This window comes from Mycetomoellerius zeteki, unplaced genomic scaffold, assembly GCF_001594055.1.
Source record: "Mycetomoellerius zeteki isolate Tzet28-1 unplaced genomic scaffold, Tzet1.0 scaffold155, whole genome shotgun sequence".
Lineage (NCBI taxonomy): Eukaryota > Metazoa > Arthropoda > Insecta > Hymenoptera > Formicidae > Mycetomoellerius > Mycetomoellerius zeteki.
In genome coordinates, this window is record NW_017256500.1 from 3,997,456 (window position 1) to 4,014,591 (window position 17,136).

The window sequence follows — 17,136 nt, forward strand, 5'->3', positions numbered from 1 at the left end:
CTCCTTACTTTTACTTCGTGGGAGAAAATTTTATTAATGATTAATCAAATTATTTTACAAAGTAACGGGATCAAATAAATTTAAAAAGTTGTCCTTTTAAATAAATTATTAAATCTACTTCACTCGAAAACAAAGTAGAAATCACCTCAAAATTGTTACTATCAACAATTTACTGAGTTCTCGTTACTTTGTAGAACAGTTCAGTCAAATATTAAAATCAGTCTGTTCTATTGCAAATTTATTTCATCGTGCTCATAAAGTATTTTTACTGACAATACAATTATGTTCGTTTACCCATTAATAATAGTTTAGTCAATTTTATAAATATTTTATAGAAATAAATTCAATGTTTATTTAACACAAGGAGGATATTAAAGGAAGTTAAAATTTTTCTTGACGCAACCCGATAGTTAGTTCGTCATATTTAACTCCGAGATTGAGCTGGTTTACGTCAATTCGAGTTGAATTTCCTGATTTTTTTTACATTGTAAATAATATAAAAAGTAACGAATGTAATATAATGTGAGAATAAAAATAATAAAGATGCATGGTATTAGAAAATTCAGTAATGTTGAAGATACATAACATAAATTTACTAATACTTTTTGAACCTAGCAAACAGTATAGCTGATTTACATATATATTACTTATATGCTCTTTAATTTTATATTCCAAGAAGGGTGTACTCCTTTATTCTTTTTGGTTAATATATACTGCAAAGCATTTTTTCTATGCTACATAAATTTTTCACTATTCTTCAACTGATAGTAAAAAAAATTTATGTACCCATATATGTAGAAGATTTATAATCTCCTTCAAATTTTATTTTAGATGTTTCAGATTGTTTCATCTGAAAATACTGTTAGCGAATTTTGTTTGCCGTTAATATTCGTGATTGCCATTATTTTAGGTATGTTTCTAGCCAACCATATCGGACAGAATATAATAGATCTCAATAACTACGTATTTTATACTGCGTAAGAAACATTTCATATTGAGTATATTTGCACGGAAAGAACGATTTTGCTAAAATTCAGATGGCCAAATGTAGTGAGTTTGCAGTCATGTTGTTGATAATTGTCGAAGTAATTAATTTCGATAAGCTCGGTGTTGGGAATTATGCCTCGACTATTATGATTAGACTAGTTCTAATTTGCTGGAGGATGATTTATTGCGTAAATTGTATTTCACTGAGTACATGCACTCTTAACCGTTACAAAAATACAAAATTAGAGAGAGAAGAGAAAAAACGAATATATCTGCAAGATGGCTATCTCTCTGTGTTTTACGATCAACGAGCTCTTGAGCGCTGCTCCATCTGGTAATCTAGTTACTTCTTATACGCTCAATCACTATAGCCTGCTGGGCGTCTTAGTTCCCACTAGCCTATGCTTCTCTAGTGGATTCAAAATTAATGCTTATATCTAGCAAAAATAATTTGACAATAAAATAAAATTCGCAAGAGTATTAACTCCTTTACACTCGGGACAAGGTGATCGAGACAGAATTATGTTTATCGGGGACTCACGTTAATTCAAATTCTATAACAAATCGATGGCAGCATCAATTTGCTACTCGTAAAACAGACAATTTGTGATAGCAACTTTACAATAACTGGCGTTGTTAATTTATCATTTGTAATTAGTAGCAAAAATGTTCTTTCTATGTGCCTTTTAAGAATTGTTTCGACAGATGTAAAAATTAGTGTAGTTGCAATACAAATTAGCATAGCTGAAAATAACTGATAAGAAAGTTTCAATTGACAATTAGCGATTAGTTATTTATGTACAATTTCCTAGATACAACGTTCAGTGGTATAGAGCTCCGTTACATATACAAAGAATGATATTGTTTCTATTACAAAGAAAGGCTAAGGCGTTTACTCTGAATGTCGGTGGATTATTTGATGCGTCTTTGGAGAGTTTTGCCACGGTAATATAACACGAACAACAATCAATATCAACCATATTATAAATGAATATTGTGAAAAGAAATGTCTTTAATTGCAGTTAATAAAGATTTCGGTATCTTATTTTACTGTCATGTATTCCACGCAGTAACAAAATAAATATGAATCCAACAATAGAACGCGTGCGCGCGATAAGAATATTATAGTCTTTATCTTTTTTCCAATTTGAGGTATTAGAAAAAGATAAACAGTAGGTTAAACCGAGATTATAATTAATCTTACATTGGTAGAATCGGGTCTAAAACGTATGTAAACAAATTATTAGTAAAACTGTACATATCGTACAAATATAAACAACAGATTTAATTATTTTATTGTAGAAACAATTATAATATTTAATAGATAATGTTAGTAATATTATAACAATAGATATTTAACAAAATATACAGCAATATATTTGGAAAATGTTATTGGTCTAATTGATGGTTTATTGGTCTCCATGATTTAAATTGACATGAGATGTACTAATTATGATGCCGAAGAAAAAATATGGATGATAATAATGTCAAAGTCCAACGCATCATATTAGATGTTCTTCATACAAAAATGAAAGTTATTGCACCAAAAAAGAGAAATGCGCTTAAGTGACTTGTATCTTTTGATAAATGTATTTCTTTTCTTTTATTAAAAGAAGATATTCATTCGAAATTTTCTTGATGTTGGAATAATGCCTTAATAGCTCTTCTTGCAAAAAAGGTACTAAAATATGAATGAACTTATGATTTCACAATGAATATTTTGTATAGCCTCGTATTATACAAATTACGACATTCACACTAAAAATTTACACTATATGAGAGAATATCAAGGTAATCGATGAAAAAGGAGAAGGGATAATCGTACTCATCGATTACTTCGTAACCAGTCGCATCCCGGACATCGTAGAGAATGATTGATATAGGGACTCAGTATTTTAGCCTCAATAGAATTCTGTTACTAGTTGTAGGCTTATGGTCCTATCAACAATCTAAATTCACACGATTTCAGTTTATTCTCTTTTCTACTATTCTGACAGCGGGTGTTAAATTTCAATTAAGAATAGAGTATAATAGCAATATTGTGTGATAAGTTATCATTTTGTAAATCTTCATTATCAAGTAATCTATTTCATTATTACGTAATATAGGTGTTAATTTATGATTGTTTATAAGCATACAATTAAAAATAAAATTATTACTGGTAGTTGACAACTTTTAATGACATAAAATGTACTTCAAATCTTGACTGCAAGGTCCTGTCTTCAACGTCTTTCTTTATTGTTTGCACAATAAGTTACAACTCATTCTGTTTTAACATCAAAGCTGTAAGTTGACAACTTACAGATTATGCGTTTGGCAATACATAGGTCGTCTAAAAAGTTTTGAGCCTCAACATGAAGATGGCATTACTCGTCAAAACAATTTTGGTATAATCGTATGTACATACTTTAAAAGATACCTGCGAAAATTGTAGCTACTTCCGGCGCTTAGTTGTTGTTTGACAGTCATTTGTGCCAGTCAATGTCAATGTTTTTATAAAAATGGAAAAAATCGAATATCAGCAGTCGCCATGATAAAAATTCACGAATTGCGGTTCGAATTAATTGGTCATCCACCGTATTCACCAGATCTGGCCCCTAGCGACTTTTTTCTGTTTCCTAGGCTCAAAGTTTGGCTCGGAGGACAGAAATTTTCATCAAACGAGGAGGTCATCGCATCCGTAGACGCCTATTTTGCAAAGCAAGACGCTCAGTATCTCATGTATTATTTGAATAGATTAAAGGAGTGGGAGCATCGCTGGAAAAATGTATCGACTTAAAAGGAGACTATGTGGAAAAATAAAATTGAATTTGACCGAAAAATTACTTGTTTCTATGTTAGGCTCAAAACTTTTCAGACGACCCTCGTATATCCATGTCAAAAGAATTTTTATTATATATTAAAAAATTATTTTATATTATTATATAAAAAGACAATACATGAAATTATTAGAATAACAGGTTAAGGATTTATTAATGCAACTTGAGCATATATGTAATCAAGTAAAAGATAAAAACGAAGTTGCTATCATAGAAGAATATAATTACATTGCAAGACGTCACACAATTATACTTACAAGTAGAAAAGTATTTTTAGATCTAGACTTACAATTATTGTGTAACTTGTGATTAATATTTTTACATATTTTTATGTAGAAATATACGATATATCATACAGATTCTACTAAAGTATTTGCCTTATACATTTGGTTGTACGTTTACAATGATAAATAACATGTTAGTATGCAATTTGTGCAATAATATACTGTATAAATTGTATAAATAATAGAATAATTCTAAATATATATATATATATATAGAAATTAAAAGAATATTAAAAAAATAATATATAACTTTATAATATATATGTGTGTGCGTGCTAAATAGTATAAATCTTGATAAGTTCGTATTGCAGAATTCTAAATAAAAACGCTTTTTAATATTTTTTAGTATTTGCCATTAATGTTGAATTTGTTTGTACTATCGGTCAGTATATTTGTCGAATAGTCTCATTGATTTACCAAAGTATATATCTCGTCTACCAATTATGATGGAGTATTTTATCGATCAAGAAAAATACTTTTATTTAATTTTGTTGCTACGCAATTATATGCGTCGGAACAGCTGCGATATTGTATTAGCGCGCGCGTGCGCGCACACACGCACGCACGCACGCACACACACAACAGGAATTATGATTCTTACGTACTTTCAGTACATTTGTGGAATGTACTTTAGAATTGCTAGGTACGAATGAAGATGTAGGAATAATCATAATAGTTTAAATTGTGATGAAAATTTGTTTTTTAACATAACATATTAAAAAATTTATGAAATGTAGTTGAAAAATTGTGTCATTCAATAAATTGTTGTATAATTACGACATAAACATTTACAGCTATTGTATCGAGCATGCAATAAATATCAATATACGACAAAATATTACGCTGAAAACTAAGATTTTGATGAGCGAAGGCACAATTTGTGCCGTCGATATTCACCGACAAGTTATGAAGTTGGTATACACGCCCCCAATATACAAGTAGTATGTTTATTATTACTATATAAATAACATATTTCTGTTTTTGAAGATTGTCCAAACATTTGCAGTCTATATTTGAGGCATTGATGTTTTGTTTAATAGTAATTACCGTGACTTGCTTAACCCTAAATCTATTTCAAGTAAGTTTTCTGTTTCGTATTGTAATATATATGAAAATGCATGCAAGTGCTGCTCCGAAATTATGTGTATTATTAACAACACTGTAAATAGATAAGTCAATAATGCCAGAACTATAAACAATAACCATTATTATTATACAGTAAATAATATAAAAAGTAACGAATGTAATATATCGTGAAAATAAAAATATTAATCAGAGAAGATGCATTGTATTAGAATATTCAGTAATATGTTGAAGATATATGTATAACATTATATTTATTAAAATAATTTCCTGATTTTAGAAATTAATGAACGGAGTTGCTGATTTATATATTTTTTATACTTCGTATTTATATTCTAAGAAGGAAATACTTTTTTACTCTTTTTGATTATTATATGTATACATGCAAAATATTTTTCTAATTCTATATAACTTCATTATTATTCTTAGACTAATAGTAAAAATAAATTTATATATATATGTACACATATATGCAGAAGATTTATAATCTCCTTTAAATTTGTATCTTAGATATTTCAGATTGCTTCATCTGAAAATGCTGTTAGCGAATTTTGTTTGCCGTTGATATACGTGGTTGTCATTACTTTACGTATGTTTCTATCCAACTCACAGATGTCTATACTATATTACTAGAAGTGCGTTCAGGCAGACGCTATTAGTGCTATTTGTGTCATTCTATCATTGTTTTACGTTTAATAAACAACGAAGATAGAATGACAGAATAGCGCTATTAGCGTCTCCCCGAACGCACCATAGATTGCTAACAGTCGTAAATGACCTGGAACATGTTTTTTGGCACTGCAACAAGTATGATAAGGAGCGCAAAAGTATAATTAAGAAATTTAACCAAAAAAGAATCAAAACTCTCTTCGATGTTAAAGTGATATTTAAAAATCTGAAAATAGATCTGTTGGAAATTGTGACAGATTTTATAAATAATATTAAAATTCAAATCTAATTAATCAATTAGTCCTAAGTATAATATAAGCTGATAGAAGTATGACGTATATATTTTGTAAAGAAATATTCTTTTCTATTTTGATGTAAGATAGTATGTAAGCGATTACATCTTCATGCGAGCATTGTTCAGAGACTAATCTAATTTTTAACTCCTCGGAAGTATTATAAATGTTAAAGCGACACCTAGGCTAACGTATAATCATAGTTTTAGTCGTTGTGATTCAGCAAGGCTCTGTAAGATGGCTGTAAACTTCAAGTAAAGTCAATAAACGAATTATATTACTACAGTCGCCAATGTGCTGTGTGCGGCAGGATATCCGGTTTCAGCCACGTTCGACCGCAACAAAATGGCGGCGAGTATATGTATTAGTGCATAGATGTCATTTCTACTCATATTATTGCGATTTCATTGTCGGTGTGTTTCCGTTGCCGCCGTTGTCGGTATACGACATGTTAGTATTTGCTCGAGAATGTATTTCTCGAGTAAATAAGTATTACAATGCCGAGCACTTGCTGTGTGAAAAGTTGCCAAAATAATAATAAAAAAGGGTTTCATTTGTTCAGGTAAATTAGATATATATTTAGTAAATGTGACACTTTCATATTATTTGGAGGTTATGTCTAAACTGCAAAGAATAAATATTTCAGATTTCCTCTAAGTCGAGAAGACCATTTAAAAAAATGGATCGAGGCAATTGGACAAACAGATTTAAAGCCATCTAAAAATCATGTAATTTGCAGCACACATTTTACAACTGATGATTTTATGGACAGACCTGGTACAAGCAGTATTCGTTTGAAAAATCTTGCCGTACCTTCCATATTTTTAAAGGCTCCAGTGACTGCTCCTGTGATTGCAAGTACACTTGCTCCAGCGACTGCTCCTATATCTGAAAATGCACTTGCTTTGGCCATACATTCACAAACTGTGACGTTCGAGAGTTCAGAAAAAGAAGATAACGAAAATAATTTGACAGTCTCCAGCCTACTTTCAGAAAACACAGCTAGTACAAGTACTATCGACGATATAATTAAGATGACATTGGTAAAGAAACGGAAATTAATGAATAATTTCCAGTATCATTTTAAAAATCAGGAAATGAGTCCTAGAAAAAAGCAAATGAATAGAATTATTCAAACATTAAAACAAAAATTGACAAGAAAAGAAAAGAAGATACAATCGTTGCAGTGTTTACTGGCAGATTTACGGTATGACATATAATTGTAAATGCAAATATATCTGCAAGAAAATATTAATGAATTATAAAAATAGTAATGAGTATAATAATAACTGTAATTGTAATTATAATATAACTATAATTGTAACTGTAATAATTTTATCGTGAAATTTAAAGTATTTTCCTACAAATAAATCATGTGATGCATACATTTATCAACAGACAGAACCATTTTAGAAGCTGATCATGTATTGTCAAATTAAATATACATTCTCGATCGATTTTTTAAATAATTACTCGATATAATTACTTTCTCCTGCAATGTTTTAATTCAAATTTAATATACATTTTTTTTATATATTTATATTCTTTTATATATATCTTTGAGAGAATTTTTAAATAGATCTTTACTGCTTGCCTGCTTGCCAAGCACACTAATCTAAGATTGCTTGGCCGCTACAGCTGGGGTGCGTTCAGAATGAAAATTTTTCATTCGGACAAGGGTGTCCATAGGTAATATGATGTCACACACTTGGATGTTTTCCTTCTGAATGAACAGGACGAACAGTTTTATTGTCTAAAGCGTAACACAAGTGGCCGAATTTATGCGAGGTCTACAATAGTGATTGAAATTCAATAGTGATTGAAATTCCTTTGCAGTACTATTTAATACTGTATGCTCAATAAAATATTTTATTCAAGATGGAACTTTTTTTTCAAAATTTGACAGTTTCTCAACATATAATTCTATTAGCTCTTCTTCTTCGGAATCATCATTAGACTCGATATCTCTAAAAAAAAAAACGTTTTATATAATGTAATAGCACCTTGTACTATTATTAAGGTCACCTTGTTAAAGTCACCACCCTGATTGATCTTCAACAGGCTTTACCCGTTGTTCGTTATTCATTAAAAAGTTATTAACAAAAAAGTTTGAAAAATAACATCTTATCTCTGCTATATATAATATTAAAAACTATTTCATTTTCTTTCTTGCTTACGTAATGGCTTTCGACGCGAAGGGAGGTTCACCCCATCACCCCCCGTGCCAAGGGGCATGCGAAGTGACTTTCACTCCTACATCCTCCTCTACTAAGGGGCACGCGACTTTTCACACGAAATGAGTTTCACTCCATCTCCCTCGCAAGGGGCACGATTTTCCACGTAAAGCGAGGTCTTCCCCTTTGCCTCAATTCTCAAGCAAGGAAGGGTATAGAATAGTTTTTATTATTATATATAGCAGAAATAAGACGTTATTCTTTCAAACTTTTTTGTTAATAACTTTTTAATGAATAACGAGCAACTAAAACTTGTTGAAGGTCACTTAGGGTGATGGCCATGACAACATATCTTAAAATCAAACTCATCAGAAGGTGATTCGTCTATCATCTCTGCATAAATACCAAGAATTGTTTCATCAGATGTAGAAATTAATGTAATTGCAAAAAAATTAGCATAGCTGAAAAAAATTGATAAGAAAGTTTCTTTTGCCGATTAGAGATTTGTTATCTATGTACCATTTCATAGGTATAACGTTCAGTGGTATAGTTCCGTTACATATACAAAGAATAATACTGTTTCTATTACAAAGAGAAACTAAGGCGTTTACTCTGTTATAAACAGAGATGTCTTTAATTGCAGTTAGTAAAGACTTCGGTATCTTATTTCATTGTTATACATTCCACGCGGTGACAAAATAAATATGAATTTAATTATAGAATGATAAAATCATAGTTAATGAAAAAACGAGAGTACTCATATTTAGAAAAAATGATGAAATTATTTTTTGAACGTGTAGTTTAACCAGAGATTTTATTAAGAAAAATTTAAAAAATTAAAATTGTTTAAATAAAGATGTTAGTACATCAGACGTCGCAATGTATTTCAATTAAGTATTGTATGCATTATACCTCGTGTTCGCGCTTTACGTGCGCTCTCTTATTGGGTGATGTTCTATGCGCTGATCGCCCATTTTTCTTTCGCGGATTATCACCGCACAGATGCGGGCGGTGTGTGTGTGTGGCGCGAACATAGCGTGTCCGGCGCAGTTGTTGTTGGAAAAAAACCGTCGTGCGGTTGTGTCATGACGATTGACTTTCTGTATGGAGATATTCGCAATAAATGGAATTATACAGTAAGACTCTCGCCTCTCAGTAAATCTCTAAGGACACATCCTAAATCGAGAGTAACAAGTAAACTGTGGCCACAAGGCTAGTAGAAACTCAAGTCTAAATCAAAGGAGAAAATTAGCGTGCACATACGCAAAGGATCCCAAGATCTCGCACAACAAGTGCATCAACATGGTCCTTCGAGCCGGATTCTGTGAAAGCTATAGGTATTACTGATATCATGGAATTCTATCATTAAGGTACAAGATAAAACGCATCCAAATCTATAACACGAGTATTCAAGTTAAGGTTAAGCCTAGACAAGGTAAGAATCATCCAAGTCATAAGTATATTGTATCATTACCAGTCGCGTGGTTGCCTGTAGAAATCGAGATATAATTTATCGCATACGATAAGCTTAAGCAAAGGGTTCAAGTCAGCAAAGTCGTGAGTGGCCACAACCTCCAAATAAAATCACGCGTAAGAGTTAAACCCTTGCATTCACAATGGCTACACTGACGTTAACGGAAGCAAAAAGCAAAAAAACTCACATAAAGGCAGCAGGCACACGCCTAAAAACTAATACTATTGATGTTGCCACTAATACTATAGATGTTTCCACTAATACTCCCAATACTATTGATGTTGCCACTAATACTATAGATGTTTCCACTAATACTGTCCATACTGTCAATTTCACTACTACTGTTATTGATGTTGCCACTAATACTCCCAATACTGACAATGCTATTGATGTTGCCACTAATACTTCCAATACTATTGGTGTTGCCACTAATACTATAGATGTTTCCACTAATACTGTCCATACTGTCAATTCCACTACTACTGTTATTGATTGCTACTAATACTACCGATGTTATAGATTCTTCATACAGCCGCGAATTACTGGATATTATAGCATGTAAGGCTAATGGCGTTAAAAAGGCGCTAAAAAGACTGAGGATGACGTGGGATGACTTGCTTATCCATATAATTGTCTTCAAGCTGGACACAGCTACCAATAAGGCATGGGAGACGACTATTGTAGACGCTAACTTTCCTGATCTAAAAACACTAACCGAATTCTTGTCAAGGCGCTGTTAGGCTTTAGAAGCGATAAATAGTAGATCTAGTGCAAGCCAAACTAGTAAGTCTATTCAAATACAAGGTAATAAGTCTAAGAATCCTTCAGTCGCAAATATTGCTACAAGTAATCTTGCATGCACATTATGCAAAGAAAGTCATCAATTATATCATTGTGTAAAATTTGTTAAATTACCGGTGGAAGAAAGAATGAAGGTAGTAAAAAAAGCACATCTTTGCCTCAATTGCTTTAGATCATCATCTCATCAAGCTAAATTATGTATGTCGAGTTGTTGTCGCAAGTGCAGTAAAAAGCACAACATTTTGCTTCATATTTCCAATACCGGTAATTCAGAGCAAATTGCCGCCTCTAAAATAGATTTCACACAATCTAGCAGTTCAATTCCTGTCTCCACCCAGTGTGTTTCGAGTCATCTCTCTTCAAGTATATTGCTTCCAACAGCGGTCGTTCACGCTCATGATGCAAATGAGCAGGCACATCCATGCCGTGCCTTGCTCGATGCCTTGCTAGTGGATCGCAAATGAATTTTGTGACTCAGGAATTTATTAACCGATTGAAACTTGACGAGAGATCACTTACTGTATCCGTGGCTGGAATCATGGAGGGAATAATTCACGCAAATAAGGTTGTGAGCGTAAACATCAAGTCGCGTTTCAATAATCATCAAGAAAAAATAGAATGCGTAGTATTGCCAAAAATAATTCAGCGTTTGCCACAGTAATTTATGCCCATCCACAATGTAACGATACCAAGAAACATAAAGTTAGCCGATCCATCCAATTTCAATATACCGGCCAATGTTGATTGGTGCGGAGATATTTTGGACCATACTTTGTGTAGGTCAAATTAGGTATTCTAAAACTCTGCCAATTTTACAAAAAACACATTTTGGATGGGTAATCTCGGGTTACACTCCGAATGTTACCATTAATTCAATGCCGAGTATAAATTGTCATGCCATTGTATCGGATGATCTGAGTTTGTTACTTGCTAAATAGATTTTGGGAAGTCGAACACGATATTACTGCCCCTCAGCGGTCGGAAGAACAACGAGTGTGTGAAGAGGTATTCCTCAAAACAGTAAAGCGCAATGAAGAAGGACGCTATATAGTAAATTTACTTGTCAAGCAGGATGTCCTGGTTGGCTTAAGAGAATCACGTGAAACCGCTATAAAGCATTTCAAGGCACGACTAAGGTCCCAACTTAACCTCCATAACGAATACAAGAAGTTCATAGAAGAATATCACGCATTGGGGCATGAAGTAAATCACGAAGCAAGGAGCACGAGCTCTCCATCATTTTATTTACCTCATCATGCGGTAAAAAATGAAGCTAGTACAACTACCAAACTTAGGGTAGTATTCGATGGATCGTCCTGGTACTGGTTTTTCTCTGAACGATCTTTTAATGGTTGGTTCAACGCTGCAAGAGGATCTATTCTCCATCTTAGTAAGATTCCGTATCTTCAGGATTGCAATTACTGCTGATGTAAGCAAAATGTACAGACAGGTTTTGGTTAACCCGGATCAAACCTCGTTGCAGCGCATTGTGTGGAGAAACAAGATTGATCAACCTATAAAGACCTACGAGCTAATGACAGTCATGGTACATATGGTACCTTATCTGCGTCGTTCCTGGCGATCAGAACATTAAGAAAAATAGCAGAGGATCATGTTGTACAATACCCATTAGCGTCCAAAATCGCACTACGAAACTTCTATGTCGACGATCTTGTTTTGAGTACTGACACCGTGGAAGAAGCATCTCGGATGAAGAATGAATTGATTCAACTGTTGCATAAGGGAAAGTTTGAATTGAGAAAATGGTCCTCCAATGAGCCGTCCCTATGGGATAACCAACATGACCACCTTAGTCGAGAATTCAGCTTATCAACAGATAAGAGTACAGAAACGAGGGCTTTGGGCCTTACATGGGACTGCTTATCGGACTGGTTTAACTTTTCTAGTATCGGTCATCTCTCTTTATTGGAGAAACCCACTAAAAGAAGCATTTTAGCGCGGATAGCATTGATATTCGACCCGCTTGAATTGCTAGGCCCAGTAACCGTAGTAGCTAAAATAATAATGCAGGAACTCTGGAGATTCAAATCGGATTGAGATGAATCTATTCCATTAAGTTGCCATACGAAGTAAAAGCGTTATGAATTAGAGATGCAAGGTTTGAAAGAGAGCATACCAAGACTCGCCACATCAACTATGCAGCATTCACGTTTGGAGTTACACAGCTTTTCGGACGCGAGTGAATGTGAAGCTTGCATTTATCTGCGAGTAACTTCCATCAATGGAAAGCACTCGGCAAGCCTGCTATGCTCCAAATCTAGAGTAGCATCCCTGAAAAGCATATCGCTACCTCGATTGGAGTTATGCACAGCTTTGTTATTAGCGCAGCTAATGCACAAGATTTCAAGCTGTTTGTCCTGTAAAAATGCAATTTGGCTGTGGACAGACTCTAGTATCGTCTTGGCCTGGCTTCAGTCTTGCAGTCGCTCATAGACGTCATTTGTTGCTAATCGAATAGGGAAAATCCAGCAACTAATGCCAGTTCAATGTTGGCGACATGTTAGGAGTCAGGACAACCCTGCAGACCCTCTGTTTAGAGGTATTATGCCTAAAGCTTTGATACCATTGAAAATCTGGTGGGCAGGTCCGCCCTGGTTGGTTCAAGATACGGAAACCTGGCCACAAATTTCGTTCAATACCAGTCCCAATGATATTCTTGAAAGAAGAGCAAAGACTATTGTAACCATTTCTACAACTAGTGAAGAGTTTGACATTTTTACTCTAGGTTAACTAAGCTCATCCGAATCGTCGCTTATATCGTCAGGTTCTCAAGAAACACAATGCCGGCAAGAAAGGCAGCCAAACGCCTGCAAGCATCTTCCAAAAAAGTCATGAATGAGATTGAGCCTATTACACAGGAAGAGCAAGCACATGTAAGTCTGCTCTTGGTAAAACTCATACAGGGTAAACACTTTGCTGAAGAGCTAAAATCGCTTGCCAAACAGAAACTCATAAGCAAAAGGAGTCGCATATTGAAACTAAGTCCATTCGAAGATGAGGCGGGAATCTTAAGAGTAGGACATCTTAAGGCATCAAGTCAATCCTTCGCGACCAAGTATCTTATATTGCTCTCAGACCATCATTTTCTAAATTAATTGTAAAGTATAAGCACGAAAGGCACTTCCACGCGGGTGGCGCGTACAGGCCACCCTGGCTACTGTACATCAAAGATATTGGCTGATTTCGGCTCGGGATGTAGTTCGACAAATAGTTAGGAATTGCGTAGCATGCTTTTGAAGCAGCCCGAGGCCCGCTTCCACCATTATGGGTAATCTACCACCGTCCAGAGTTCAGGTACCCGCCAGAGCATTTGACAAGTGCGGGGTTGATTACGCAGGTCCGTTATATCATAAGGAAGGAGCCCGAAGAAACGTCAAGTTAATAAAATGTTACATAGCAATCTTCGTGTGTATGGCAACGAAAGCCGTACATATCGAGTTAGCAGTTGATTTATCATCTGAGGCATTCTTAAACACATTCAAACGATTCATAGCTAGAAGAGGCTGTCCATCGGAGGTATTCTCTGACAATGGCCTTAACTTCGTGGAAGTCGAACGTGAATTGAGAGATCTACGCCAAAACCAAGAAACGCAGAAGAATAATCGAACACAACGGCTAGTATAGGAATCAAGTGGCAATTCATCCCACCAAGAGCTCCCCATCATGGAGGACTATGGGAAGCGACTGTGAAGGCTGCCAAACGCCATTTGGTCAAAGTAACAAAAGATGCGCATTTAAAGTGGGAGAAATTAGAGACGCTCTTGATATTATACAAATAGAGGCGATTTTAAACTCGCGCCCTCTCACTCCGCTGTCCTCGAATCCGCGGGATCTCGGGTTTCTTACACCAGGATACTTTTTAATAGGTACACTTCTAACGGCCTGCTCTGAAGAATCTCTAGTAGACATTCCTGTAAACCGGCTGTCGAGATGGCAACATATCCAGCGATTGAGACAACAATTTTGGCACCATGAGTATTTACATCTACTGCAGCAAAGAGATAAGTGGCGAACACCTGAGTTTTCATTAAAGGTTGGTCAACATTATTCTAATTGAGGACAATACTCCACCCTTATCTTGGCGCATGGGAAGAGTCGAAGAAATACACTCTGGAGAGGATGAAGTGACTCGCACAGCTACTGTCCGTATCGCTTTGGGGAAGTACAAATGTCCAATTACTCGATTGTGTTTGCTACCTACTGAAGGTCCAACCTCAGATCATTCTTAATTTATGCAAGTTCTAACCTAAACATTTAACTTAACAAATTTTACCTGATTAGTATAGTTCCCATTATAATTAATTTTCTTAATTATGTTACTACGTATACTAGATTAATATATGTCGAGTTTAATCTATAAGGTTATTAATTTTTTTTTTGCGACATTGCAAATGTGCAATTCTTTTGAAAGATGATTCTTTCAAGGGTAGCGGCCTGTTCGCGCCTTATGTGCGCTCTCTTATTGGATGATGTTCTATGCGCTGATCGCCCTATTTTTCTTCCGTGGATTATCGTCGCACAGATGCGGGCGGTGTGTGTGTGGCGCGAACGTAGCGTGTCCGGCGCAGTTGTTGTTGGAAAAAAACCGTCGTGCGGTTGTGTCATGACGATTGACTTTCTGTATGAAGATATTCGCAATAAATGGAATTATACAGTAAGACTCTCGCCTCTCAGTAAATCTCTAAGGACACATCCTAAATCGAGAGTAATAAGTAAACTGTGGCCACAAGGCTAGTAGAAATTCAAGTCTAAGTCAAAGGAGAAAATTAGCGCGCACATACGCAAAGGATCCCAAGATCTCGCATCAATACCCCGAATCATCACATAGTTTCAATAAAGGTGTGAGAAAATATTCGAGGAAGGTAACAGCATTTCTCTGCACATGTGAAAAAAAGGAAATTCTACTTTAAATTACGTATATATTTTTGTTTAAAATATTATTCAAAAAATACGGAAACAAATATATTCATCTACATAAGATTGAATCTCGATTTGTTCTTTTTATTTATTTAATCTTTACCTTTTTCTAATTTTAAGTATGAGAGAGAGAGAGAGAGAGAGAGAGAGAGAGTATGTGAGTGAGTGAGTGCGAAAGAAAGATAAATAGTAACTTAAATATAGTAGTAACATAGATTATAATTAATCTTACATTGGTGGAAGAGGGTCTAAAACGTTTGTAAATATATTATGAGTAAAACTGTACATATTGTATAAACATAAACAACAGATTTAATTATTTTATTGTAGAATCTATTAACATTTAATAGATAACGTTAGTGATATTATAATCATATTTTACAAAGTATAAAGCAATATATTCCAAAATGTTATTGATCTAATTACCATGTTTTAAATTGACATGAACGTATTAATTACGATCAATGCCGGAGAAAAAATATGGAGGTTATCCATCTTAAATACCAAACATATCATGTGAGAGTTCATACGAAAAAAAAGTTATTGCACCAAAAAACAGAGGATATGTACTTGCGTGACTTCTGTCCTTTGATAAATATCTTTCTTTTTTTTTTATCAAAAGAAGATATTAATGCGAAAATTTCTTGATATTAGAATGCCTTAATAGTTCTTGTTGCAAAAAACGCTACTAAAATATGAATGAACTTGTGATCTCACAATGGATATTTTGTACAGCCTCGTATTATACATATTATTGCATTCACACTAAAAATTTATATGATAAGAGAGAATATTAAGGTAATCGATGGAAAAGAAGAAGGGATAATCGTACTCAGCGACTACTGAGTAACCAGTCGCATCTTGGACATTGCAGAAAATGGTTCATCTAGGGATTCAGTATTTTAGCTTCAATAGAATTCTATTGCTCGTTATCGGCTTGTGGCCTTATCAACAATCTAAATTCACACGATTTCAATTTATTTTCTTTTCTACTATTCTGACATCGGGTATTATATTTCAGGTAAGAATAGAATATAGCAATATTGTGTGATAAGGTACCATTTTGCAAATCTTCATTATCAAGTAGTTTATTTCATTATTATGTAATATAAGTGTTATATACATTTATAATTGTTTATAAGCGTGTAATTAAAAATAAAATTATTATTGATAGTTGACAACTCTAATGACATCAAAATGTACTTCAAATCTCGTCAGCAAAGTCCTGTCTTCCACATTTTTCTCTATTGTGTGCATGATAAAATATAACTCATTCTATTTTAATATTAAAGCTGTAAGTTGACAACTTACACAATATATGTTTTTACAACATAACCATCAGTGTCAAATGAATCTTTATTATATATTAAAAAATTGTTATATATTATTATATACAAAGACAATACATGAAATTATTGGAATAACAGGTAAAGGATTTATTAATACAACTTGAGCATATATGTAATCAAGTAAAAGATAAAAACGAAGTTGCTATCATAGAAGAATATAATTACACTGCAAGACGTTACACAATTATACTCACAAGTAACATAATATTCTCAGATCTATGTCCTCTCTCTCTCTCTCTCTCTCTCTCTCTCTCTCTCTCTCTCT

The 17,136-nt window shown here is 33.9% G+C and overlaps 3 protein-coding genes and 1 pseudogene across 5 annotated transcripts; all 4 read left to right on the forward strand.

The window, feature by feature from the left end:
• The first annotated feature begins 912 nt into the window (after positions 1–912).
• On the forward strand, positions 913–2,060 carry LOC108720756 (uncharacterized). Its single transcript, XM_018444906.1, has 3 exons — positions 913–977; positions 1,800–1,932; positions 2,010–2,060. Exons 1-3 carry the CDS (start codon positions 913–915, stop codon positions 2,058–2,060), a joined length of 249 nt encoding a protein of 82 aa, XP_018300408.1.
• Positions 2,061–4,465: 2,405 nt separating this feature from the next.
• Positions 4,466–5,263, forward strand: LOC108720661 (uncharacterized; annotated as a pseudogene).
• A 1,261-nt stretch (positions 5,264–6,524) lies between these two features.
• On the forward strand, positions 6,525–7,918 carry LOC108720854 (THAP domain-containing protein 1-like). 2 transcript variants are annotated; one of them, XM_018445099.1, is made up of 3 exons: positions 6,525–6,697; positions 6,782–7,342; positions 7,774–7,918. In XM_018445099.1, exons 1-3 carry the CDS (start codon positions 6,633–6,635, stop codon positions 7,826–7,828), a joined length of 681 nt encoding a protein of 226 aa, XP_018300601.1. In that variant the 5' UTR covers positions 6,525–6,632; the 3' UTR covers positions 7,829–7,918. The 2 variants fall into 2 exon arrangements, with proteins under 2 accessions (XP_018300601.1, XP_018300602.1); XM_018445100.1 differs by having other exon boundaries at positions 6,875–7,342.
• A 1,250-nt stretch (positions 7,919–9,168) lies between these two features.
• LOC108720855 (uncharacterized) lies at positions 9,169–15,468 on the forward strand. Of its 2 annotated transcripts, none has more exons than XM_018445101.1 (2): positions 9,169–10,566; positions 15,031–15,468. In XM_018445101.1, exon 1 carries the CDS (start codon positions 9,926–9,928, stop codon positions 10,283–10,285), a length of 360 nt encoding a protein of 119 aa, XP_018300603.1. In that variant the 5' UTR covers positions 9,169–9,925; the 3' UTR covers positions 10,286–10,566; positions 15,031–15,468. The 2 variants fall into 2 exon arrangements, with proteins under 2 accessions (XP_018300603.1, XP_018300604.1); XM_018445102.1 differs by having other exon boundaries at positions 9,169–9,646.
• Positions 15,469–17,136: the final 1,668 nt, after the last annotated feature.

Bases quoted from the DNA above. Each gene is read 5' to 3' on its own strand.
- LOC108720756 (XM_018444906.1), top strand. From the start codon at position 913: ATGTTTCTAGCCAACCATATCGGACAGAATATAATAGATCTCAATAAC. The intron at 978-1,799 runs GTAAGAAACATT...ACAATTTCCTAG, and splicing joins AACTACGTATTTTATACTGC to ATACAACGTTCAGTGGTATA. The intron at 1,933-2,009 runs GTAATATAACAC...CTTTAATTGCAG, and splicing joins CTTTGGAGAGTTTTGCCACG to TTAATAAAGATTTCGGTATC.
- LOC108720854 (XM_018445099.1), top strand. From the start codon at position 6,633: ATGCCGAGCACTTGCTGTGTGAAAAGTTGCCAAAATAATAATAAAAAA. The intron at 6,698-6,781 runs GTAAATTAGATA...TAAATATTTCAG, and splicing joins AAAGGGTTTCATTTGTTCAG to ATTTCCTCTAAGTCGAGAAG. The intron at 7,343-7,773 runs GTATGACATATA...TGGCCGCTACAG, and splicing joins TGTTTACTGGCAGATTTACG to CTGGGGTGCGTTCAGAATGA.
- LOC108720855 (XM_018445101.1), top strand. From the start codon at position 9,926: ATGGCTACACTGACGTTAACGGAAGCAAAAAGCAAAAAAACTCACATA.